Below are 25,817 nucleotides of genomic sequence, written 5' to 3'. Positions count from 1 at the left end.
AAACAGGTGGTGGTGAAGGGCTGAACATTATTCAGGTGCTCTCTTCTCATTAACTCAGCTATTGAGCCAGTGCCAGCATTGGCTTTGCCTGGGAACACACGGCCTGGTGGGAATGGCAACGTTTGCTTACTTGTAGGGATCAAGATAAAAATGGAACAGCAGGCAAAGTGTAACTTCAGGTTCCCAGGCAGTGGCTGCTTTGTGCAGCTTTTGCTCACATTTCAGGTCACCAATTTTCTTCCACATTGATTTCTAGATCAAAAAAATACCAGTTTTAAAACAACTCCCAGCTGGGAGGACAACACTTTTGTATTCAGAGAAACTCATTGTTGTACTAATTTGCACTTTTGACAGAAGAAAAACCCAGGGAATGCCTTTGAATACCAATGGATTACCAGGAGATGTAGACAAGACGGTGTCCTGGGAGCCTGTCTCCCACTGATTTAGCAGTTTTACTCACATTTACTCTGAGCAAAGTCTTTGATATTTGCACAGTGATCTCTTGGGGCCGTACATCTTGGGAGAGGAGGACAGATTTGGCATAACACCTTCAGAGAGGGTGTAAGGGGAAACAGAAAAACCAGCCTGACCCTGGCATGCTGTGTCACCAGACGCTCCTGATGGAGGCCGAGGAACAGGAGGAAGACTCTAGCTCCCTCTCAAATGACAAATCAGAAACTAACTCACGTCGCTGCCTCCGCTATGTGCCCCTTGGGATAGCCTTTCTTGTGCTGGCTGGAGCTGCTGCAGCAACCTGGTATTTCCTAGGTAAAAATTCACGGTTTTTATCCCCAGCAGGAGGCGGAGGGGGGGTAGTCAAAGCAATGCCCAGCCCAGAGCACATTAGTGCCTCTGGGTGGCCTTTAGACCGTCACACACTGGGGTAACCCCCTCTTTCCTATGTATCACTAAGGTGACCCAGAAGTGTCTTCTCTTGGCAGACTACAGACCATGGCATCTGGAGCCATCCATCCTGCAGTTCTACTGCGGCAGCCTCCAGGTCCTCAACCACCGCTACTCCCCAGAGCTGGGGCAGGTGGAGTCCAGAGCCTTCTGGGTGGAGTCAGCTAAGCTCCAGAACATGGTGAGGGCACTTTCATCAACAGAGCCAGCCCTGAGGCTGCTCACTGAGTAGGATGAGGAAAGGCTCAGGCACCCCCACCCAAGGGCAGGCTTGGGCAGGCTGTACAGCAAGAGGGATGAAAGGTGGGATCAGGCGCTGTAACATTGCCCTGTAGTTACGGGACAACGTTCTTGTTGCAGCTGAAGGAACTGATTCTTGCCACAGAGATGGGTCAGTACTACAACTCCAGCACGGTGTATGCCTTTGGGTGAGTAGCACCTGCAACATATCTGCTTGTTCCTGTGTAAACCTTCCAGTAAATTGTACTCTGGTTTCATTGAAATCTGCCCGTGACAAACTTCTGCAGACCCTGCCATGACCTCTAAGCTAAGCTGGACAGTCCAGGTTCAGAATTGCTCCAGCATAATAGAGCTGGGGATATTTTGATGCTCCTCTTCGTCCCAGGTCATGATGAAAAGCCAAAACTGAGAAATTTTTCAGAGAGGCAAAAGTTCAAGAGAGTAAAAAAATATAATTGGGAAGAGATTTAAAAAAATTGTCTTGGCATTGTCAATAGAAACCAAGCAGCTGGAAATTAATTTTTCTAATTCAAGAAAGCTATTTTATGGCCTGACTCTAGGCACCAGAAGGGAGAGGCCAGATTGCAGCATGGAAAAGTTATTCCCACCAAGAAGCCTGGACCACCTGGGAACAGGATAACAGTGGAATGGGACAGATGTGGGACTACAGCTTTGCAGGTCATAACAGTAGAACAGGATAGCAGAAAAGATTTCCAGACTGATGGTCATTTGCTTCTGATTTTTTTCCTATGGAAAACCACACCCCTAAAATTGTCCTTTACCTAAGGAGTATTCCAACTTTGACATAATTCCATTTTCAGTTGGGAAAGAAAAGTTTCACTTGCACATCTTCCTCTGGCCTTTTACTGAACAAAGATGTGTTGCAACATCTCCTTGCCCTTCCCCAGCCAATTTTCTCTGCCAGCTGGTTGAACAGAACTTTCCCAGGCACAGTCTCCTGCAGCATTAATGGGTTGAGGTAAGGTATCTGGTCATAAATCATCCACTTGTCACCACTGGGAGATGAGACAGTGAAGTCTTGAGCTTCTCTTTTCAACCCCCTGGTCAGTAGTACCCAAAGGTCATTTCTACCTGAAATGAGATTACTCATTAGACAAGTCTTGATTAATTATCATAATAATTTGAGCTCATATGGTCATGAGTAAAGCCAGATGGCATGGAACGGCTTCTTCCCACAAAGCACTGACTCACACCATGGATATTGCAGCTCTCCTGCCCCACTCAGAGAGGTTCCTCTGGGTCACAACAGCAGAGTTGGAAAATCTACACAGATATGTCTGATTTATGGAGAAATAGTGCGGAGGGTAATTCTCCAGGGTTTGTCTCTCCAGTAATTCTGGAGATGATGAGTAAGAATATTTTACATGCTATTTCTCTATTAGGGAGGGAGCTCTGACCTTCTTCTTCTGGTTCACCCTCCAAATCCCTGAGAGTCAGCAGAAGGAGGCAACTGCTGAGAGGGTAAACACAGTGCTCCACCAAGAGCTCTCCACCAGCTTCAACAGCTCAGGCAGCCTGTCCTACCAGACGGAGTACATGGTCAACCCAGACTCTCTGGTTCTCCTGGGTAAGTACCAGCTGCTCAGCTGTGGCCTGAGCAGTCAGAAACGCTCCACGATGCAGAAGGTTAGGAGAAAAGGCCAGGAGTCTATTGAAGGAGACAGAGGAAACCTGAAGAGGATGAGGGAAATAGTAAGGATCAGGAGATACAATGTTATGCATTTTTTTCCTGATAGAGAAGAACTGAAGTCTGATTTAAAAAAAAAAAAAAATCCTTCCTTTGAAGGATTGAAATTATTGGAGATACACCTGACCATGATCAGATAGGTGATTCTTTTTTCACCCATCAGCTTTGGCTTCTGTAGAGCAAGGTCTTAGACAGGTCAGACAGGTCATGACTTTGATCAGCTCAGCTTGAAAATACCAAGCACTTAGGTTTGCTACTTTCCTTTGGGAGATTATTCCAGACTGCTTGATAGAGAGAACAAAAGCAACATATCTGAGTCACCACTAAGTCTTCCTCTGAGACAAAACATCATTGTCATTTCAGTTCCTGACATATGATTTTAAGGATTATTTATTGTTGGTCACAGTGAAGGTCACAGCCTGTTTAAAAAGCCACCCATGCAAAACTGCTTCAGAGCAGCTGTTAGGTAAGGGACCAAGGATATATATGTAATCAATGCATACAAGTCCAATGGAATTTATATTTGATCGATGTAATGAGGCTTAACTTGTCAGCCTTGTCTGATCCCTCTTACAGAGTACCAAATCTCACAGGTTTTAAAATACACTGTGTTTCTTCTCCTCCTCTTGGGACTCCTATTTCCAAGTTTCTTCTTCCCATGAGATGTTCAATCTCCAAGTTGTTTGTTTTGATTTTTTTTTCCCCCAGGCATGCCATCTTGCATTATTCTAAGATGAAGTTTCTTTTATTATATCCTACCCATACTTTCTTTAACTTTTACCCCCACATCCCAATTGTTTTGTGAGTCGTTTTTTGGTGCCTGTAAAGAAAATTTGATTTCCTCTAAATGATTTTCACTCCCTCATCCAGTCCATCATTTTAAGGTCTTAGTCAGAAGATGCATTAGCATCTCATCAAGACATCTCCTCCCACAGTTACCATTAGCTCCTTACTTCTACTTATGATTTGTTTCCAGCATACCAAATCCTATGCTCAGCCAATTTCAATGAACTTTCTTTACAAAGATATCACAAGGAAATACGCTAAATCCTTCCAAGTCAGCCCATCTAGCATTTTCCTTTTATTTGTTCACTTCATAATGCAACCCATAAACAAATAAAAATGATGGTGCCATAATTTTAGCTGTTCCCAGTTCCCTCTTATTTGCTTTGCATCTGTCTCACTGTTTTATTCATTTCAGCAAACCACACTTCTTTCTATTTTGGACTTAACACACCAGTTGTAGTTTATCCAGCTCCTTCTGCTTTCCCTAGTCCTTTCCCCCTCCAGTCAGAAGCACAGTCTGATAACTGAGACAGAAGCCAAAAATTTCTTATACTGTTGAGCCAGGGTGACCTCCAGCCAGTGACTTCACCTCTGGTGTCATTTGCCCTGTACAGTCAGAGTGGAGAAACAGCCAGCTAAGAGCAGTCATTAGCACTCCATTGCTTTCTGGCAGACTCTTGCCGGCCTGCTCAGCTCTAAGCTCTGCCTTGAGACGCAGAGCTGCAAACCATTGACTACTGCAGGAACCTCTCCACCATCTCCAGTGCTTTATTTTTACTAACAGCCACTCAGCCGCTACTTTCCAGTACACTACCTTTCCCCCTTCCCCAAAAATCGTTCAGGACTTGCTGTTCTCTACAGGAACTCGATTTTATTAGCTTCAGATATAGGAGTACTTACTACCAGCTCTGCACAGACTATTCCCTACAGCACATGAGCTTGCCTAGGAGCCTGCCTTATGCCTGCAGGATCCTATTTTCCACAACTGTTTTTGCTATGACAAAACCACTCATCTCTCCCCACTGATTTGCTTGGAAGCTACGAATAACCAAAGCCCTGACCTAGGCAAACCCCCAACAACAATCCTCACACCCAGCTGACCTCACAGTGCCTTTTATTTTGGCAATTATTCCCAGTAGCACCTGATCTCTGACTGATTCCAGGTCAGCTGGGAGGCTGGAGAAAAGCCCATCTCTCTTAAAGTGTTATCCACTCTGTGGCTGATTTGCAGAGATTTGTAGCCCCTGATGGTCACTTTCTCTGCAACTCCTTTCTCCAAAGGTGGACTCTGCAAGGATGTTGAGTAGCTCATTGCACAGTGGTCATCAAAAGAGAACTCCTCTCCACCCTCAGTGACTCCCATATTTTTGATTGGGCATTCTTTCAAGTGGGACAGCAGATGGTGAAGGCTCTGGGAAGTGGGGCTGTGCCCTGTGATGTGGCTGGCAGAGGAGGGGAATGACTGCCTGAAGCAGTGCCCAGCCCTCCTGGGAAGGGGAAGAGGTCCTGGAACAGCTCACCAAAATGGGCAAGGAAAAAGACAGAGAAGTCCCTGGTGGGCTGGAAAGCAAGAATTAGGGCTGATGGATATGGGTCGGGGCAGAAAAACTTCTCAGAGAGATGGCCTGGGGAAGGCATGACTGAAACAAGACCCTGAAAGCAGACACAGAGGTACCTGGAGGATGCCCCATGCTGAAGCTGTAAGTGAGCTAGTTGCAGAAGGAAGGAAGGGAGTCCTCACCTACCATACTAGGTGATCAGATTATCTTTTTTTTATCCAGTTTATATTTTTGTTTATCTTCCTTTATATATTTTCTTTCTAACAGAATCCAGTGTGAAAGACATAGTAGTTCTGCAATCCACTCTGGGTAGGCTACCTTCTCCTTTCCTTTTGAGTTCATGACTTTATGGGAGGGATTTTCACTGGGGACAGAAAGCTCCTTGGCCTCCTGGAGTTGTAAATCCTGGGAAGGGGAGAGTAGCAGCAAGGGAGCACCAGTGCTGCTGCTTGGCCAGATCCAAACTACATGACTGCTATGTACTGGATGGCTCTGGGCAGAGATGCCAGCTGCCAGGGGCAATGCAGCCCCTCAGACTTGTCCTGGCCCTAATGAGAACTGTGAAATAGCTGGGTATACTGGCACCACAGTGCTGATTCCAGGCCCCATGCCATGCTGCTGTTGGGGTGGGGGTTTCCTGCGTGGCTCTACATTGGATGTGCCTCATTTGGGAGTCTGTTGTCTTGGCAATGTTTGAAGATGCTTTTAGTAATTTCAGGCAGTGTTGTAAGTTCTCTGTCTGGCAGCTTGCATTAGATATGCTATTAGAAGTTCACCTTTAAGCTGATATTTACTCAAAAATCCTGGTGTGAAAGTCTTCTGAAACCTGGAATTCAGATGAGGGAGATCTAAAGTCAGGAAGAATATGGGGCTGAGAGGAGAAAGAGGTGAAAAAGTAAATAAAGCCAGTGGAAGATAACTGTGCTGTGCTGATATTTAAAGCCTGAGGTAGTGTTAGGTTAACCAAGGAAGGGGGGACAGCTCTTAGAGAAACTGGGGCAATGGTACAAAAGGATCAGTGCCACCACAACATATGTAAAAGTAAACCAAGATCACTGGGATGAGTCAGCCTTACCCTAAAAAAGGGCTTACACTGATATACCAAGTGACAATCCCATATCTTAATTTCTCTTACAACCACATCTATTTCAGGTTGCTACAGGTACAGCTATGTCCAGGAGGAGGATGTCCTAAGGCTGGAGGGCCCTGACTACCTGGCCTCCAGTTGTCTTTGGCACCTCCATGGCCTCAAGGGCTACATGATCAAGCTACGGCTGGAGTGGACCCTGCCTGAGTGCAGGGACCGCCTGGCGATGTACGACGCAGCCGGGCCCCTGGAGAAACACCTCATCACCTCGTAGGTGGCTCCTGAGCAGGGAGAACAGCTGGGGGAGACAGGCAGGATGGCATGACACACCACAGCAGGGGATGGTGTCAGACAACATCAAAGGAGGTTCTCCTTGATGTACAACCTGTCTGTTGTTGCTCAGCTGAAGTCACTGATGTGGGATATGTCTTAAAACCATGCGGCAGAAGCTGCTGCTGTTGGCACTTTGTTTGGTTCAGATAGCACCTTACAACTGCTGTGTGTGGATCACACAGATATCTATTGCCTCTCTTTCTCATTCTTCTCTTTCATTTGTTTACTGCTTGCTTCACTCCCATCCTTTGATCTCTTTCCTCTGAGGATCTATGGCTGCAGCCGGCAGGAGCCCATAGTTGAAGTCCTTTCGTCTGGCCCTGTCATGTCTGTTGTGTGGAAGAAAGCCATGTACAGCTACTATGACCCCTTCATCCTCTCAGCACAGGCGGTGCCGCTCGAAGGTGAGGAAGGCTGGAGGAGAGTGGCTATGGTTACAGGGAGAAGATTGGTTTTCTCCTACAGTATCACAGCTCCTAGAGGTCCTACATCCCTGTTAGGGGCAGAATTCATTCTGGATTGCAGGGGTAGTCAGTAAAAGGCAGGTTACATGGCCTCCCCGGGCTGAGGCTGAGCTGACAGAGAGCAGGGCTTTGAATGTTTGCATTTACAGCTTGTGAAGTGAACATAACTCTGCGGGAGAGCCTGGAGCTGCAGGGGAAGATCGGCACCCCACACTACCCCAGTTACTACTCGCCCAACACGCAGTGCACCTGGCACATGACGGTAAGAGCCAGCTCCCACAAGAGCATCCACCCTGTCCCCAAAACCAGGGCAGCACTCTGCACATTGTGGGGGTACAGCCAGGGCTCTCAGTCAGATCATCAAGAGAAGCAAGAAGAGGGTGAGTGACAGCCTTCCCAGCCTCCACATAAGGTGTGTTTCTGAAGGGGAAGAAGTCTAATATTGCATGCCAGCACAGAGATGCTGTAGCTAAGGAGGAATCTGAAATCTGATCTCCAGAGGGGTTCTTCAAAACAGAACTAGATTGATAGGAATTGATAAGAATTGCCAGGCTTTGATATCAGCAGCAGAGCCACCCTGGGCTGTGGCATGGCTCCAGTTTAGAGGGTGCTTCTTTCTGACTGCAGTGTGGTCAGAGACATCTGGCCTTCACATTTGCTCTGCTCATGCCTGACTTACAGAGCGTGCTGTAACACTCCCAGGAGCCATCTGCCCTCTGCCCCCCACCCTGCACCCCCTTGTCTGCAGGTCCCATCCCTCGACTATGGGGTCACCCTCTGGTTCGACGCCTATGCGCTCAGCAGACAGAAGCACGACCTGCCCTGTACCCAAGGCCAGTGGATCATTCAGAACAGAAGGTGTGTGGTGGGGTCCTGGTTTCTGTCTCTCACTTCCCACCTGGGATAAAACAGGGATTAAACCTCTGCAGGTTCCCTGCTCACTTCAGCCACCATATGTGAGGAAGAAGGGCCATACACTGAGCTGCACTCAGTGACCACTCTTTGTGCTGGTGCCCCCTGCTTTTCTGCTAATCTTGTTTACTCTCTCCCCAGTGAACACATTTCTCACAGATTTGCTTCAAGCTACCAACCTGCTTTCTCTGTCTTGCTGCTCGCATCAGGCTTCTTAGCTTTCTCCTGTGTGTGTAACCTTGGTGTCCTCCCACGTCTCCTGTGTTTGCAAATCTGCCTGTCACCACCTCTGCAATATTATCTGTGTGTGCCATTGCCTTGCAGCCACCTCCGTACAGATCTTCCCCTTAGCTCCATATCCTCCTGCTTTGACTGCAGCCATTTCCCCTGCAGGACTTCCCACAAATAGCATCCATATGTAGCTGGGGCTACTGCTCACCACTGCCCAGGTGAAAAGGATGGAGACCTGTTGTGCTCCCATCTCCTCAAAGCTGGCCCTGAGACAGATGGACCTATAGCTTTTGGTTTTCCTCCCACTTATTGCAAAATTGCCTGTTTCCCTCCTAAACCTCCCCCAATCCACCTCATTAGTGCCTTCTCCATGGTTCCTGTAGGGGTAACTTCTCTTCCTAGGAAGGATCTGATCTAGAAGTTATGTTACCCTGGCTTAGGATTTCCACTTTTTCTCTCCCTGCCTCCCTCTCTTAAACTGTCAGTGCCACAGCTTCTACAACACGGCTTCTTCAGGAAGATTACGAAGGAGAATCTCCTTACGCTATAAGAACTGAACTGCTTTGCATGGCCTGATCTCAGTGCTTTCCAGAAAGCAGGAAATGTCCAAAGACAGGAGGGTCCCTCTGGACTCTGTATCTCATGCATACTGAAAGCATTTTGTATTCCTGGTTTGCCCATAGTACCCAACCTGTGTGACCCATTCCCACCCCAGCCCCACCCAGCCCCCTTGCCCTGCTTTGTCCCTGCCTCCCTGTCCAACCCACCTTGCCTGTGTTTGCCTCTCAGGTTGTGTGGCCTGCGGACCCTGCAAGCCTACGCTGAGCGGATCCCAGTCACATCTTCTGCTGACATCGCCATCACCTTCACCTCGCAGATCTCCTTAACCGGCCCTGGTGTACAGGCAGCTTACAGCCTGTACAAGCAATCTGACCGTAAGCTTAGCTTCTTCCCTGCTCCTTTGTGGGGATCCAGCAGCCCCTCTGCACTTGGCTTGTGCTGGGAGAAACACAAGGCACAGCCCAGGAGCCCTAGGTGCCATCCACCCTTCAGGAAGATCCTCACAAATAAGTGATGCACCAGTGATCCCCCCAAAAGAAGAGGCAGTTATGTGCAAAGCTGTTTCTGCATATGTGGCCCTGCCTCTTGTGGCCAGAGCATCCATGCAACAAAACCAAAGGTCACAAAATTGCCTAAAATCTTACCCTCAAGTCAACATCACAGACTGGCCTTGAAAATTCAATGAGAAAGCACCTCTGCTTGAAGCAACATTTGTTTTGATTACAAGATCTCTTAGAGAGAGCTGTTTCCTGCTCACCTTGGAATCCGTGCAAACAAGAGACGAATAAAACCGCACACAAATACACACATATGCAAATGCCACCCACAGTCTGTCTTTCCAAGGTTTCACCATCTCCCTCCTAAAGGGTGCCAGTAATGCACACCAGTCCCTGAATATGTGCACCTGTCAACGTGTCTAACAACAACCCCTTCAAGGTCCCACGTAAGTTTTGATAGTAACTCCAAAGAGCCTGTTTCAGCTTTCCCGTGGCCTTCAGGAGACATGAAACAGCCACGATCCTGACGTATGGTGTGCCAGACAGATGGCTGTCCTGGATATTGCCCATTGGTACCATGCAAAACAGTGAAAGCCCTCTTTCCCCTGGTGTATATCCTGGCTCCATATGTCCCTGTTAAGAGCAGATGACATGGCAGATTTTGGGGAGTACAGTACACTGCAGCAGCACTCTTGTGGTCAGGAGGGTGTGCAGTTCCACCGTTTCAAGCCATGGTGCTCTGCTGCCAGGAGGTTTTCAGTCATTGGGGACTAATTACTCTCTTTTGGTTTCACAGCCTGTCCTGGGGAGTTTCTGTGTTTGGTGAACGGTTTGTGTGTCCCAGCCTGTGACGGGATCAAAGATTGCCCCAATGGGCTGGATGAGAGAAACTGTGGTGAGTGATTTCTTCTCCTTGATAGTCCCTGGTCTCAGCAAGACACAGTCCCTTGTTCCTCCAAAGGCAGGGAGACATGGAGAGATTTGGGTGGCCAAGGCACAGCCTTGTACCTCAACTTTAGGAACTTAAACCTCTGTGCCCTTAGAAGTCTCATCCCACTGCTATATGGCTTTAGCCTGCTCTGGAAAGAGCAGTAATGCTTCTGGCTCCTGTCACAGTACAGCCTTCCTGAGAGAGTCCCCTGGGAGCAAGAGCACCAAGAGTTCCAGGCAGCCTGAAAGAAGCCCCCTACCCAAGCTGTCCCCCACCTTGTCCTGCTTTCCTCCCTCCCAGGGTCTACAACCAACCACAGCCCTGGCCTACAGCCTTCTCTGCTGTCACACCCCTCAGCATCCCCCTCCCTGCTCTCACCTCCCCTAGCCCACCTGCTGCCCTTCTTTCTCCACTTTCCGCCCTAGCCATTTGTGACACTTCATCTGTACAGATCCTCACTCATATTTTGCCCCAGTTTGGGAGCATCAAAGTCCTTGATCAGCCTCAATCAGTTCTTCTTGCCAAAAGCAGTTAGTGCTGATTCAGGCTCCACTCTTAGCATCTCAGAACTCCTGCAAGGCCCCATTCTCATAGGAACAGCAATTCAGGCTTAGACATGGCACCTAATTAATCTATTCTCTCACCTCTGGTGTGATGGGGGGCTCATCTTATTGCTGCCACCACTAACTTTTCATTAGTTGTTTCCTATAGATGTTTCTTTCACAGATAAAGAGCCCTGAACCACTGGAGAGAGTGGCCAGAGGAAGCTGCAGGAAAAGTCTAAAGTCAAAGGAAGGAAAAATCTTTCTAAAGAAGCTTTAATTCAGTGCTAGAAATGTGAGAGCTCACATAAGATTGCCAAAGTTGGGTTTTGTATTGTCTGCAGTGTTGCTGACAATGTGCTCTGTCCCATCATCCAGCTGTCTGACATCAGGGTTTGCATGCTTCCTTCCTGTAGACATGGATACATTTCCATCCTTATGAAAACCTAATCTTTTCTTGAATCCCAGTATCTCCTTGGCCCCAGGGATATCATGTCATTCAGTTCCACAGGTTGACACAGACCAAGACTGACAGAAACCCCACACTCTGTGTTTTCCAATATTATTTCTATTTGAAAAAGAAAATAGAAACATTATTATTTCCTTCCATTCTTATTCTCTTGCCACTAGTGCCTCTCTGATTATTCACTCTATGTTGGTATGGAACAATCCCTGTCTTTAAAATCAAAGTTTGAGTTGCCTCAGACCTTTTTGTACCTTTAGTCATCTAGAAACTTCACGCTATTGATGAAAAAATTATAGTCATTGCAGTAAGAAAATGGTACACACAAACAGAACAAGATCCTGCTATGGAAATCTGTGGACAGAAGTCAAACTCTGTGGTGGGCAGGCAGCTTAGACCCATCTCCATCCTCCAGTGTCCACCAGGGCTCATGGATATTCTGGAATCCTGTGTTGTTCAGGACTCAGCTGCAAGGGGAAGTGCTGGTTTGTGTGGAACAGTGACCCATGAGCTGGGGTTGACAGCAAGGCAGGAGGAACAGTGACCTCACCAGACAGGATGCAGTCCTACAAAACCCTAACAAGGCAAGCAGACCAGGACTGGTGGTGGTAACTGAAGAGTCCATGGACCTCAAGACAAGTACATAGTGCTGAGGTGGGTCTGAGGCCAAGACAAGAAAAGTTAAGTCAGCAACAGTGAAGTGTAAGACAGGGTGCAGGCATAACTAGAATGCAGATCAGGCAAAAGCTACACAGCTGCACTAAACCAGAGCTGGTCTCAAGCACAGCCTATGAGGTGGGGGTAGAGGCTGCAGAGACTGCAGGACTTATGACCCTGACCTCACACCTTGTCTGCCTGATTCCCACATGCTTCCCTCCTGTGCAGTGTGCCCTGCAAAGTTCCAGTGCCATGAGGACAGCACTTGCATCGAGTTCAGCAGGGTCTGCAACCAGCAGCTGGACTGTGTCAACGGGAGTGATGAGGAGCACTGCAGTGGAGGTAGGGAGGGGACAGTGCTGGGATGACAAATGCCCACCCCTGTGTTCAAACCAAGGCTGTCTGTAGAGTACTTCCCACATGTGACATAAGGGCACCATTGGGGAGTTAGCTCGTCCAGCCTCCTCACAACGCTTGTGAGCTGTTTGTCTGTTCAGGAAATTCCCTGTCATCATTTATGGAGTTCCCCCAAGCTCTTCTGCCGCCCTTTCTTCTCATTTAAAGGACTTCAGGCTGTATCTACAACCAGCTGCCCTCTCTCAGTCTTGGCTTCCCTTCCTTTTTGCAGGGGTCCCCTGTGGTCCTTTCACCTACCGCTGTGAAGATGGGACTTGTGTGAAGAAACCCAACCCGCTGTGTGACACCACTGCAGACTGCAAGGACCTGTCTGATGAGAATCACTGTGGTGAGGAAATGATCAGCCACACGTCAGCCAGGCAGGTTCAGGATGACACGTAGCTGCAAGTTGCCCCATTTTCTCCCACCACCCAGAAGAAGCAGCCACCCTCCCTTGTTCCACCACCTCAGTCCCACAGTACCAGTGTCCCTGCTCCACCCTGCAGTGGCAGGGACAGCAGCAACAAGCCAGCTCTGCGCTGAGTGTGAGCAAGCTCTTGCTCTTTGGACAGCTGCTCCCTGCCTCCTTCAGGCAGAGGCATCAGGCCAGACAGACATGCCTGACAGGCCAGATTCAACCTACAGGCTGCCTGTTTGACCACTCTGTCAGCTAATATGTCATTGTTCAAGGCTCCAGCCAGGAAAATCACCCACATCTGCATGGCCACTGGCAGGGAGAGAGTTAATATTTTGATTTCCCTACTTGTTTTTTTTTCTGGAGCCTCAGGAGGCAGTGAAGGAGAATGACAGGGAGGGTTTCCTGACAGCACAGCAGTTAGCACAGTCAGCATGCTACCCCAAAGGCATCCCCAGGCTGCAGCTGGAGGTGGGAAATGCTGGGAGGGAGTGCTCACTAGACCTGTCCTGGGCAGTACTTAAAGCATGTGCTGGCTGGGTAAGACAAGCAATTAGAGGTCAAACTCTTCAGTTAACTAAGTAGGAATGGAAGGGCAGGCATAGTGTTTCATGTTCCCTTCCTTCCCTGAAGTACCTGCTGTGTCTCCTCCTCAGACTGTGGGATGCAAGCCCCTCTCAGCAGGATTGTGGGTGGTATGAATTCTGTGGAAGGGGAATGGCCGTGGCAGGCCAGCCTGCAAGTTCGGGGCCGGCACATTTGTGGGGGAACACTCATTGCTGACCGCTGGGTGGTCTCAGCCGCGCACTGCTTCCAGGATGAGAGGTAAACGGAGAGGGGAGGTGCTGGTAGAAAGATTTGCATTGCTTTCCACGTCATGCATGATGGGAGACTATTCTGACTGATGAAAATATCATGGGGCAGCTTCACTCCTCCTCTGGCACCTCAGCCATGCTTCTCCATGGCTTGGAACCAAAGAAAGGGGTATGGATATATGCAGTATTATCTGGTGGTGTGTGCAGAGGAAAAGGGGCAATGCTGAGATTCGCAGAGCAGCTTCCAGGGGGCAGTGATAGCGGAAGATGCTGCACAGCTCCACCTTTGTTTTGGCTCTGTGTTGTCCCCACGCTGTCACAATGATGGGGATGTCAGCATGTGCTAGGATGGGGATAGCATTACCTGCAAAGTGTGCCCTTTGGGTCCCATGCTCCTCTGCTGCATCCTACAGGCTGGCCTCCCCCTCCATCTGGACCGTTTACTTGGGTAAATACTTGCAAAATGCCACCGGCCACACAGAGGTGTCCTTCAAGGTTATCCATCTCTTTCTTCACCCTTATTATGAGGAGGACAGCCATGATTATGATGTGGCCCTGCTCCAGCTGGATCATCCTGTGATCATCTCACCCTTAATCCAGCCCATCTGCTTGCCTGCTCCATCTCACATCTTTGAGCCTGGCCTTCTTTGCTGGATCACTGGCTGGGGAGCCCTCAAGGAAGGAGGTAGGTTCAAGGTCTCTTGGTGGCCTACTGCAGCAGTGCTGAGGCAGAAACATAGGTTCAGATGGGTCATAGGCACAACAGGCTTCTGTTCATCCCAAAACATTGTGCCTCCTTCACTCCTTCTGATTTTGGGTAATAGGTTGACTAAAGTTACCTGTTGAGTGCCCTGAAATCTCATGTGGTGAGGCAGGCATGGCAGTCTGGTAATCTGTATGGGAACAGTGTGTGTTTCCTCATTCAAAGACTAGAATAGTCCTTCTGGTCGGTTTAGTGCCTTCACCCACTTACAGACTTATTCCACCTGCTTCCCAATTGGAAACACTCAGGAGACTATACAGAACTGGACACTCCTGGTTTGTACTCTTAGACAGAAGAGCTTAACATCCCTTTCAGTGAGAAACAAACCCAAGACTCTGACAACCCAGAGGTTTCCCCAAAGCAGAATACTCCTTGTCCCAAAAGCTGAAGTACCCACAACATATGCCTGTAGGGAAATGAATGAAGGGGCATTTTATGCCTTCCACCCAGAAAAAGTGCTCTGCTCAAAGTCAGAGACTGTGATGCCAGTGGAGAGCAGAACAGAAATTCCTATGGCAGGTTTCAGCATGCAGTGAGGTAGCCATGGTCTAGGGGAAGTTCCACCATAGCTCACCTGTGCTAATTTTGGTGCTCTACTTTTCAGGGCATATCAGCAATGTTCTGCAGAAGGTGGACGTGCAGCTCATCCAGCAGAACATCTGCAGTGAGGCTTATCACTACATGATTACTCCCAGGATGCTGTGTGCTGGGTACTACCAGGGCAAGAAGGATGCTTGCCAGGTGACACAGGAGTTGTGGGATCAGGGTTGACTACCAAAGGTGGGATGTGTCCCAGGTCTCACAAATGCAATGCACAGCCTGAAATGAGGGGGAAAAGACCATATAATGTCACTCTCCCAACACTTCCTCTGATCTAAGCAGCCAACAACAGCTCTCATGACCACTTCTTCCCAGCATCCTTCCCTTAGGATCCAAATACAGTTAAATTACCCTTTTCTCATTTCAGCCCATTCTCCACTCTACCTCCTACTTCCAAGTCAGGTGACTACATCAGTCTCTTACACCCTCAGCCTCTTTAGCACCTGTCATACACAATAACCTGTGTGCTCTTTCATTACTATTAATCTCAAGGAATTCCTCTCTGCCACCCTTCATGGAATCCAGTTAAATTCCAACAATCATCCTTGCCTGCCACATCCTTGGAAATGCCAGGAGGCATCAGAAGAGCAATCAGCTTTTTGGGCTGAGGGGGAGGAATTTGCATGATGAAGGAATAACTGCGTCAGATGTTTGCACTGGAGACTGTTTTTGACATCTTTTTAAAGTACAAGGAATGTTACAGATGTCCCAGGCATGAGTTGAGGGGATACAGGGATCTGTATACAGAGGGGCTCAAAGACAACCTAATCAGGCAGCAGCAGAAGCTGGTGGATCACCACCACTTGATTTTACTTTTCTTTTTTCTAGGGTGATTCTGGAGGTCCACTGGCCTGCAAAGAACCCAGTGGCAGATGGTTTCTGGCTGGTTTGGTCAGCTGGGGAATGGGATGTGCACGTGCAAATCACTATGGAGTATACACCAGGATCACTCAAGTGCTGGGCTGGATGAACCAAACCATGAGCTGACAAAAGTGCATCTCTGTCTTCTCCCCATCACACCTACACTCACATGGCACTCATTCCTGATCTTGCTCACTTGCCTCCCAAAGAAAGAGAATGTGGGATGCTGTCAGACCCAGGATGCTCTTCTGAATTAGGTAAAAAAAGGCTGCTGCAGGGATTGTGGAGAAAAGCAGGCAGACCCCTGCTTTTTTTTTTTTTTTTCTCCCTTAGTGCTTCCCAGGGAGCATCCCAAGGGGTTTTTAGGCCATCCATCCAAAAGCAGGGAGAAGGGAGGCAGGTGGGGGAGTTTGGGGCAATGACACACAGCAATAGGCCCAAGCTGATGGTTTCTGAGAAGAGGAATAAGGGGATTTGAACTTTCCATGAACCATGTGATTCAGCCACAGTCTTATGCTGGAACATTTGCTGAAAGAAAATGTGACTGATGTAGTTAGAGATTCCAGTAACTGTGAAATCAATCTGCCTCCCTCTTCCTTCCTGCTGCTTATCCTTCATCTCCCTTCCCCTCCCATCACTCCTCCTCTTCCATCTCCCTAATTGCTTCTTTTCTTAGCTGGCGTGTGCTGCTCAGTGTGCTGTTCAGCTCAGCCAGCCAACTCTTCACGTCTCACTGACTCCCAGGCATGAGCCCAGCATCGCACCCCCGAGCACGTGTCCTGCCTCCCTGCTGGAGCAGCACCCAGCCTCCACTGCTGCACTTCCCCCAGTAAAAATGCTGGAGCAGACTCCCATCCCCTTCCTTCAGCCCTTCTAAATACCTTTAACATCAGGGCATCTCAACCTCTCCCATCTCCTATCTCAGGTAATGCAGGAGATGAAGGAGAAGGCTTCAGGGCACAGGGCTTAAACTGCAACTGCTGCTGGTTTGGTTTTCAAACTAAAGATACACGTGTGGGTATGTGTCTGTGTGTGTACATAACTGGCCACTCTCTGGAATTATAAATAAAATTAATTTGAGGATTTTTTTGGCTCTAGTTTGCCTCACTCTGCTAAAAATTATCTTGAGGTTTGTATATTTTTGACCAAACTCCAGTCCTGGCACTGGCAACTGGCAAAAGGTTCCACACCCCTGCCCACCCCCCGCCATCAGATGTCCCTGGGATCAATAAGTTCACTAGCCAGGTGGTCCTCACTTACTGTTATGATTTAGGGCTGCAGATAAGCAAACCTGCTCTGTAGCCCAGCTGCCTGCACTGGGGATGCAGCAGCACAGACACAGCGGGAAGCACCTCCAGCCCCCAGAAGACAGGCACAGCACAAGCAGCTTCTGGTGGCTCCAGGTGATGAATCCAAACTCCTTTTCTCCAACTCCCACCCCCTTACAGCAGCAATGAATTCTTGCCACTTAAAACGAGAGGCGGCAAGGAGAAACAGACTGTGAATTTTATTCAGGAGTCTTCAGACACAGCAGTGAAGCAAACACCCTGCTCCCCAAAACTGGGATCTGCTTGGTGCTGGCTGACACAACATGAGGTACCAGCATGTTCATGGTACCCAGGCAGCACACCATTCTCCTTCTCACACTGCTGGCACAGAGCTGCTTTGGGGGGACAGGGGGGGAGGCACCAAGGAATGTGATACCCAGCACAGGGACACCTCCGAGCCATACAGGTGGCCCAGAAAAGGACGGTGGCTCTGCATTTGTCCCCAGGCCACAAGCCCACACCAGTTGCCTGCAACAGTGAAAGGGCAAGGGCTGGTCCTTCCACAACTGCCACCACCTCGGTCCGCATTTGCATCCAGGGTGCTCAGGAAGGGACCGCAGGCTGCAGTGGCTGATCGCTGATGTCCCCACCAGGGGCCACTGTGACATTAAGGAAAGCCAGACTGCCAGGCATAGGAGGGGGCTGTGGGCTCCCGCTCCTACAGCAGCTCAGGGGCTCCATGCAGCATCTGCCCTCCTCCAGGGCTGGAAGCTCAGGCCTCCGAGGTGAGTTTGTAAAAAAAAATGGCTGTATGTGAAGAGTGAAGGGGGCTGGGGGCGTCACTGTGGGAGAAAGGGCTGCCATACACTGCAGTACAAAAATAAAGATATAAACAAGAAATGAAAAGGCTGGAGTGGAGTGTTCAGATCACATCCTCAGATCTCTGGCTTGTAACAGCTAGAGAAGGAGAGAGAAAGAGAAACACAATCAATGGTAGGAAAAAAAAGCAACTGAGCATGGAGGGGAGAGTGAGAAACAGAAAAGGGGAAATGACAGAGGAAACACAAACAGAAGAAAAAGAAAATAAATGAGGGTGGGAAAATAGAACAGAAGGAAGAAAAAGTCCATGTGATTAACATACACTGAGTCTTAAGATAATAACACTCAGGTCCCACAGCCACAGAGGGAGAGAGAAATGTCAGCCAGCTAACAAGTGTCCTCCACCAGTACCGGTGGAAATTGACACTGAGCATCTCCAGTTTAACAGGAGCCTCACAGTTCTGCAGTACGGAGAGGAATCCTCTTTCTAACACTCTCCCTACACAGCCCCACACTTGTCGGCCAGCCAGCCTTCCTAAGCAGGAGGCGGAGCAGAGAGGTTCATTTTCCACACAGCTGTGAGAGCATCTGCAGTGGGGACCAGCTGCTTCTGCTCTGCCTTTGCCACCTTTCCCACTGCATTCTCACCCTGGCAGAGCCTGTGGGGGAAACGCTCAGGGAAGGAAAAATAACAGGCTGCCTTCTGCAAACTGCCCGGGCTGGCAGGCAAAGGAGCTGCGGACGCAGTCTGGAGGAGCGATCTGGCATGCATGTCACGCAGACACGTGGCAAAATTCCACCCCTTCCCCAAACCACCCCGGCCTGCTTTGCATTCATTTCCACCCCTCTCCCAGCTGCACTCTCCTTTCTGCTGCCAGAGCCTCTGGTCCACAGCCATAGGATCTGCTTGGCAGGTAAAGGCACGCATAGGATCAGAATATGTAAAGCCACCTTAGGGATGAGTCAACCTCACACCTCCCTCCTTCCCCTCCCCAAGCTCTACAAACCAGGGCCATACCCACAAGAGGGAAGTGAGTCACTCATGCAGAGCTCAGGCTGGCAGGAGCTGGGAGTGCAGACAGGTAACATACCTGCAGAGGAGGAAAAGTGAGGAGCAGAGAGAGACAGGGCCCTGGGAAGAGACCACTCTGAGCCCTGAGGGACAAGGAGAGCAGAGGGAAGGATGGTGGAGGCTGGCGAGTGGGGCAATGTGGGAGGTAGATGGCAGTGCTGGGATGGACACGGAAGGGAGCAGGAGGGAGGGTCCGCAGGAAGAGAGTTTAGCACAATCCCGAATAGATGGACGGTCTGCAAATAAAAATAAAACCGTAGATAAACCAAACAGTTTAAAATACAAAGCAGCAGCCATGGTAACAGCTCTCCCCTGACAGCTTTATCTCCAGAGAGACTCCAACTCCTGGAGAGGACAGCCCCCACACCCCACACCTGTTCTAATCCTTCCCTGCTGCTAGCTGTGAGCTCTCACCAGAAAGGTGGACGAGTCTATGCCTGGGGGGTTATTTTTATCATTTTCCTCAGGGATTTGCTGCACCTTTCTCCTCTGCTTCTGCTTCTGCCTCTGCCTCCTCCTCCACCTCCTGCTCTTCCTCCTCCAGGTCCTCCTCTGTGTTCTGTGGCCCAGCATGTGGGACAAAAGGAAGAAAGAGTGGAAATGCTTGCAAGATGAGCCATGGCAGTTCTTTCTGACACACAACGGAACAAAGCAATTGTCATAACACTGGAATAAAAAGGGACTTTTCCCCATGGCCAAGACAATTCTAGGTCAGGGAACAGAGAGGGTTGTTTTCCTCTGGAGTATCACATCAGGGTATCTAACCCACTTACAAGTGCTGTGACCCCACCGTCCAACAACTGCCATCAGTTGCTAGTGTTCCTTCCTGCATCCTGGGTGCCTACAGAATGTCATGCACTGCACATGTTTCTGTCCTTCCCTCAAATGGGGAGCAGGAGATATCTGCCCCTCAGGCTGAGACTCAAAAAGGAAAGAGAATGCTGCAAAACCTTCAGGGAAATAATGCCCTATAGGCAGTGATACACACAGAATGGGCATGAGGAGGCATGAGGGGGATGTTAGAGTAGCATGAGAGGCGCCAGGATGACTTGCTAAAGCCATTTGCCGCACACAACCACACACCACCCCTCCAACACACATACTCCTCCTTTTGGGCAACGGGTGTAATGCCACAGTGCTGAACACCAGGGCAGGCCCCTGTATTTCACCACTGAGGTGCCCCACTGTTGCAAGGGAGAGAGAAAAGAGAGAAGGAGCAAAGAGCAAAGGATCTCATAGGCAATGGGAGCAGGGCCATAGCAAAGTTAATCTCACCTTGGCTTTGTGGCTGGGCTCAGAGCTCAGGCCATTAGGGGAGTTGTACAACTCCTTGGAGACCACACACAGGAATTCTGTCTGATCCTCATTCCCATAATTATAGGATGAGCCAATGTTCACAAGCTAGAAAAGATGAGAGCAAGAATCACAAGCACATATTCCTGGAAACACCCACTCCACCTGGGGAGCAAGGCAGAAAGCCCATCATGCAGCACTGAGTCCAATGCATAATCCTGTTGGAAAGGCCTCATAACTAAGCCGAGGAGACAACACAGAGAAGCAGGAGAGAAGTCAGCCAGGATGCAAAACAGGCTGGCCTCACACAGTATCCTCTAAACCTCTAGAAAGGGGCAAGAAAGAGTCATTGATTGAGCATGATGAGTCAATCAATGACTTACCCAGTATTCTCAGAGAGGGAAGGAGCCTTGCCTGGCAACTGTATGGTATCCATGATCTTTTCCCCAGAAGACAACTCCTTCTCCCCCTGCTCTGCCTTACCCATACCTGCTCAAAGCGCCATCCATCTGACATAGTGGAAACCATCTGAGTGAGCTCCTCTTCCTGGCACTGCAGCACACGGTAGACATGCTTAGGAGGCACCTGAGAGCAAAATTGCAGAGCACAACTGACAACGGTCACATGCTAAAAGCTGTTCCCCTCCTGCAGAATGAAGTGGTAATACCCCTCCTTGACAGACCTGTCCTCTTCCCCATGTCCCAGGTGAAAGGGCAGTGGGAACCACAATCCAGCTTTCCCCTGTGCTGTCACTGGAGGCAAGAACAGTATCTCTTCTGAAGAGCAGGGACGGAGCTGAGTGCTCCCTGCATTGTCCCCAGAAGATACTGCCCTCTTTTGATGGGGAGCATGCACTTGTAAGTACAAAATAATTTTTGCAAATGCAACAAATGTTGAGGGGGCTTTGCAGCACAAAGTGGCTGTGCTGCTGGAGGCTTACAATCTGAGGAAGACAAGATGAAAAGTAAGATAGCAGACAATCCTCCCTCTAAGAAAGATTTTCAAAGGTTGCTGGCCAAGACAGGGTGTGATTGTGCCACAGGATTGATTATTTGTCTGCATTTAACTCTTTCACAGCCATCTCTTCACCTGTTTCCTCCAGGTTTCTCTACAGGTATTTCCATGCTCTTCATTGTGATTACACTCCCAGGACTCCCCACACCAGTCCTCCTCCCCATGACACCTTTGCTCTCCTCACAAACATTCCTCTATATCACACAGTAACCAGCTGCCTTCTTCCAAAAGCTAGAGGAGCTTAGTTTCAGGGGCTACATTCAGCATTACTTCTGGGATGAAAAGCAAGACTGCAACTTGTTTATTGTAACTAAATTGGTGGTAGCTTGTCCCCTGCAAGATTTTGCTGCATTGGGATTAGCACATAATCTCTAATTAGTTGTTTCCTTCCGTTCCTTGCTGCTTCTCTCAAGTCTTCTCTCACTCTGGACTCACCTCTCTCCTTTTTTACACGCCCTGCTTTCCCCACCCCACTCCATCTTGCCATACCTGTGTTACTGTGTAGTCCTTCTCCTCCATTCGATCCTTGATTATTCGGATCAAAGGACCAATGTTATAGAACTCAGCTTCTTCAAGGATCCCTGAGAAAGACAGACAGAAGGACCACAAAGACAGAAAGTTAGCAGCCCATCTTTATTTTTTGACTTGCAAAAGATCAATTCTGAGCCTCACAAGGTCCATAGGGAGAAATTATATTACCGCTTTGCTTTTTAACAGGCTTGAAACCCTTACTGCAGAGAATTGAAACTTGGCTCTCTGCATCTTGTTTCTAATGCTCACCCCAACTTCCTTATGCTGCCTGCTACTACAGAAACAGGCACTGCCAGTGAAGGCTTGTGCTGAGGACTGCCAATACCTTTCCCAGATACCTGGCCAAGGAGAACAACTGTAGGCTTCAGTCTCTCTCAATGACCATTTGTCTGACCTTGCTCAGACTTTCTTAATAAGGCAGAAAACAAAAACTTGCAGTTCTGACAAGTCACCAAAAGACCCTAGAAAAGCCTAGCTTACCTTCTAGGCCACTTGGAGTTGCAGCCCCATATGACTTTATATGATCTTTGGCTCTATTCCCCGTGCTTCAACTTAAAAGAGGTAAATGGAAATGTTTTTGTTTTTTTCTCTATGGTGTTTGCATCCATCACCTCTCCTGAGACTCACCTGTTCGCTAACAGGTCTTCAGGAAAAGGGAGGTGGTTCCCAGAGAATCAGTGAGGGAAAGTTGGCTGGAAGCCAACACTCACATGTTCCCAGGGCAGTACAAAGAAAATATAGATGGGGAGGTCCCTCACTACCTGACACACTCAGACCTCTTCTGTGTCTCTCATTCAGCAGTGAATTGTCTACTAGGTTAGTCTTATGCCAGCCTAAATGTTTGCAGCAGGATAAAAAAAGGCAATGCAAATGAACTGGGCTCCTGTTTATGTTTCAGATTTGATATTAAAACCTGCAGATGAACTCTCTCTGACCCGAGGCTTACAAGAAATGTAAAGTAGGAAACACCTCAAAATTGTGCTTATTACAATCTTGTACCATTAGTTGGGTATATTTTTGGAATTATAACTGGTAAGACTATTTGGAAGAAAAGTTTCCTTGCTTTAGGTAAAAATGTCTAAGAAAGGCAAGAAGACAAATGACCATGCAGAAACCATGCTTGGCAAGGGCTGGGCAGCACAACCTGTATTTGGAATTGGCTCCTTATTACACCCTAGCATCCAAAAAATAACAAGGCACTGTGGACTGCTGACTGGTAACACTGTGATGTCACTAAGTCATTCTATTAGACCCACTGTCAACCTCAGATGAAGGATTAGTTTGTCTGACTTGTTCCACTGGAATTTCTGCAGTCCACAACCATGAGAGCACAAGCAGCATAACAGTGCATATCACTGATTAATGATGGTCTTTATTGCAGTCAGTAGAAGAGATGAACTTGGTTTTGTTTGGTCTATTGGGCTTTCATTCCTAATTAGAAACAGACATTAATAGAAAACTCAGTCATAGAGCCTGGTTAAAAGTAGATCAGGAACCAGTAAAAAATGGCTTATTGAGGCTCTGAGATCCTGCCTACTTCTGTCTTGGTGACATCTCTGCTGGACAGTTGTGATGCCACAACACCTGCAAGGATGCCTTCCTCACCCACTGCAAACCCCTTTAGTGTCATACTTCACAGGGATAGCTCTCTGAAATCCCCCCACATCAACATCCAAAACAAGAACAAGAGACAACAAGATTGACCACAAGTCCTATTTTTCCTAAATATGGGAAGTGGGATTTTTCTGAGCTCCACAACTCACCCTCTTCAGCCATATCTTTATCCAGGACCAGTTTCCCATGACGGAGGAAATTCAGAATCGGTCCAAAGTAAGTGGGGTCCCGATCTATTAGGTATGCACCAGTTTCGTCCTAGCAACAGATACAGATCACAAGGAGAAAAAACCCAAGGAAAACTGTAACCAAATGTAAATACCCTAGAATACAAGAAAATACAAGCCTAAGCAAATATGTCCACTATTTCTAAGATTCTTTGGAAACCATCAGTCCCTGAGAGTCCCTAGCCAAGTCAGTCCAGCTTGGATTTTAACTCCTGTATTGATCTGCTCAGCATGCCCACCTCAGCATGAATCAATCCAGCTGAAAAAGTCCAAAAAATAGGCCTCAGCCTCTTTGTGTAACTGTGAATCTCGGCCTGGTGCAAGAGAGCAGAGACCGCCTTACAGGAACAAGGCTGAGTCAGGCAGACACAGCTGGGAAGTAAACCCAGGATATGGGGTGACAAAGAGGAAGGAGAGCAGGAGCAGAGGGGAGATGGCCTCTCTTTTCCCCAGCTCAGGAAGGCAGGTGCCTGGCTACAACAAGGTGGAATCTGGCATGGGGAAGTCCTTCCCGGGAGAGTGGGGGCAAAGAGCAGGCATTTCTCACTCAGTTGCTCCTGCAGCTGCCGGGGTCTGGCGCCATCCCTGCATCCCTCCAGCCCTCCCCATGCTCGGTGGGGCACGGTGCGGGAGGCAACCCAGCTGCCTTACCCGGTCCGACTGCAGCTCCTCGCCTTGGCACAAGCGACACAGGAAAGATTTCTGCTCCCGACACAGGGTCTGCCTGGTGGTGAGGAACACGGTGCCCCCCACATTGAGCCTCACCCACTTGGCCTGGGTGCCAGCGGGTGGCGGAATGTCCCAGGTGCAGCGTAGCCCCACGGCGCCCTGCATCTCCTCCCTGCCCTCCATCCTCATCCTCACCCCCACCTCCCCCACGGCGTGCAGGGACTGCCGCAGGTGCTGCCTGTCGGAGAATGCCGGGATCTGTAGTTTATCTGCCTCTCCCTCCGCAGCAGCCGTGTTTCCCGGGGACCAGGATCTTCCCTGTGACTACCAAGGGAGTCCTGAGAGGAGGGAGGTAGCTCGACGCTGGAGGATATCACTGTAGCTATTGGGGTGGGCAAAGCCACAGCTCCACAGCGCTGACAGTCCCTTGGCTTTTCCCCTGTTCCCGTTTTCACAGACCATGGGCCGGTCAGCACTCCGGAGGTGCAGGGTGTTATGCAAAAATCGTCGGCATTTATTTCCACAGACATCCTCTCTTTAAAAGGTTCTGGGAACTGTAGTTTCGCCGGGACATGCACAAAAGGGTGATGGGAACTGTAGTTTTCCCAGCTCGCAGTTCCTGCAATGAGGATGCTGTAACGAAGGGCACTGCACACATGACGCCAGCCCTGCGGCCGGTACTCTGCCTGCTTCCAGTCCTGGGTCTTGTCTGCAAGCTTCCTCGGAGACAGGAAGCACAAGCTGCTTCCTGGCAGTCGGCAGATTAAGCCCCTCAGGGCTGTACTTCACAGCATTCCCTTCAGGACATCCATTACCCCAGGCTCAGTGCTCAGTGCCACATCAGTTGCCATACTTTCTTGCAGCAAATTTTGCAGACAGTTGCCTTCTTGCTAACGTACGTAGGGACAGTTCTGGGAACTGTATTTTGGATCTGTATGAAGTGCTGGCAGGGGGCAGGAATCATCTTTCTTCCAGCTCAGAGGAGTTGCTGACTCAGCAAACTCCCCCCCCCCGCCCCTCCCCCCTCCCCGTGCTGCTCTACCAGCGCAAACCCCCCACGTCCTTCCCCTGGGCTCCTGCCATCCCTGTTTGTGTCTGGGCAAGAGAGCTCAGACTGTAACTCAGCTCTCTGTGGAGTTTTACCTCTGCCCCAGGCATGTATCACCCGCCGAGGCTGATGTGCCAATCCCGTGTTATGGAATCTAGCCCTGCCTCTGCCACTGGCTCCTGCCAGGCCAAGCCTGGTGCTCAGCAGTTCATGCCCCAGGGGACTCTGTTCAAACACACTCCTTGGCACAGAAACAATCTGAACAAGCTCTCTCCAACAGCTCTGCCTTACCCACTCCCACCTAAGCATTGCTGTGCTTGCTAGCAGCTCGAGCACATTAAGAATGGAAAGGAAAGGCTGGTGTTTCACCCCATTGTGGCTCAAAACCTTCCTCCACCTAAGCAACTTCCTGGCTCTTCCTTTACAGGGCAATGCAGCACTGCAGAGACACACAACACTTTCTTTTTCTTGCATTTAGATCTTAGTGCCTTTGGACATGGGGGGTTATTGAGTGAAGAGGTTGGGTAAAAAAAAACAT

The 25,817-nt window shown here is 49.1% G+C and overlaps 2 protein-coding genes across 6 annotated transcripts; one reads left to right on the top strand and one right to left on the bottom strand.

The window, feature by feature from the left end:
• The first annotated feature begins 382 nt into the window (after positions 1-382).
• On the top strand, positions 383-16,567 carry TMPRSS6 (transmembrane serine protease 6). The gene is made up of 17 exons (XM_071424281.1): positions 383-768; positions 942-1,084; positions 1,264-1,331; positions 2,547-2,731; positions 5,464-5,505; positions 6,349-6,553; positions 6,884-7,020; positions 7,230-7,342; positions 7,829-7,938; positions 9,013-9,158; positions 10,078-10,176; positions 12,103-12,216; positions 12,503-12,619; positions 13,342-13,510; positions 13,914-14,185; positions 14,868-15,004; positions 15,692-16,567. The coding sequence occupies exons 1-17, from the start codon at positions 597-599 to the stop codon at positions 15,848-15,850; spliced, it is 2,388 nt and encodes a 795-aa protein (XP_071280382.1). The 5' UTR covers positions 383-596; the 3' UTR covers positions 15,851-16,567.
• Positions 16,568-17,212: 645 nt separating this feature from the next.
• Positions 17,213-24,425, bottom strand: KCTD17 (potassium channel tetramerization domain containing 17). Of its 5 annotated transcripts, none has more exons than XM_071422791.1 (8): positions 24,214-24,425; positions 23,485-23,593; positions 21,680-21,771; positions 20,666-20,761; positions 20,159-20,284; positions 19,364-19,442; positions 18,830-19,119; positions 17,213-17,949 (listed from the first exon to the last, which is right to left on the bottom strand). In XM_071422791.1, exons 1-7 carry the CDS (start codon positions 24,418-24,420, stop codon positions 18,863-18,865), a joined length of 966 nt encoding a protein of 321 aa, XP_071278892.1. In that variant the 5' UTR covers positions 24,421-24,425; the 3' UTR covers positions 17,213-17,949; positions 18,830-18,862. The 5 variants fall into 5 exon arrangements, with proteins under 5 accessions (XP_071278892.1, XP_071278893.1, XP_071278894.1 ...); XM_071422792.1 differs by having other exon boundaries at positions 18,903-19,119; XM_071422793.1 differs by lacking the exon at positions 19,364-19,442.
• Between the last annotated feature and the right edge of the window lie 1,392 nt (positions 24,426-25,817).

This window comes from Agelaius tricolor, unplaced genomic scaffold (genome assembly GCF_023055355.1).
Source record: "Agelaius tricolor isolate 1412-34295 unplaced genomic scaffold, bAgeTri1.0.p SCAF_3, whole genome shotgun sequence".
Taxonomy (NCBI): domain Eukaryota; kingdom Metazoa; phylum Chordata; class Aves; order Passeriformes; family Icteridae; genus Agelaius; species Agelaius tricolor.
This window is presented reverse-complemented; position numbering and strand designations above follow the sequence as displayed.

Coding starts and splice junctions, on each gene's coding strand:
- TMPRSS6 (XM_071424281.1), top strand. CDS start 597: ATGCTGTGTCACCAGACGCTCCTGATGGAGGCCGAGGAACAGGAGGAA. Junction 769..941: donor AGCAACCTGGTATTTCCTAG/GTAAAAATTCAC, acceptor TTCTCTTGGCAG/ACTACAGACCATGGCATCTG. Junction 7,939..9,012: donor TGGATCATTCAGAACAGAAG/GTGTGTGGTGGG, acceptor TTTGCCTCTCAG/GTTGTGTGGCCTGCGGACCC.
- KCTD17 (XM_071422791.1), bottom strand. CDS start 24,420: ATGAGGATGGAGGGCAGGGAGGAGATGCAGGGCGCCGTGGGGCTACGC. Junction 23,594..24,213: donor AGGAGCTGCAGTCGGACCGG/GTAAGGCAGCTG, acceptor ATCTGTTGCTAG/GACGAAACTGGTGCATACCT. Junction 19,443..20,158: donor AGCCCAGCCACAAAGCCAAG/GTGAGATTAACT, acceptor GCTGGGCCACAG/AACACAGAGGAGGACCTGGA.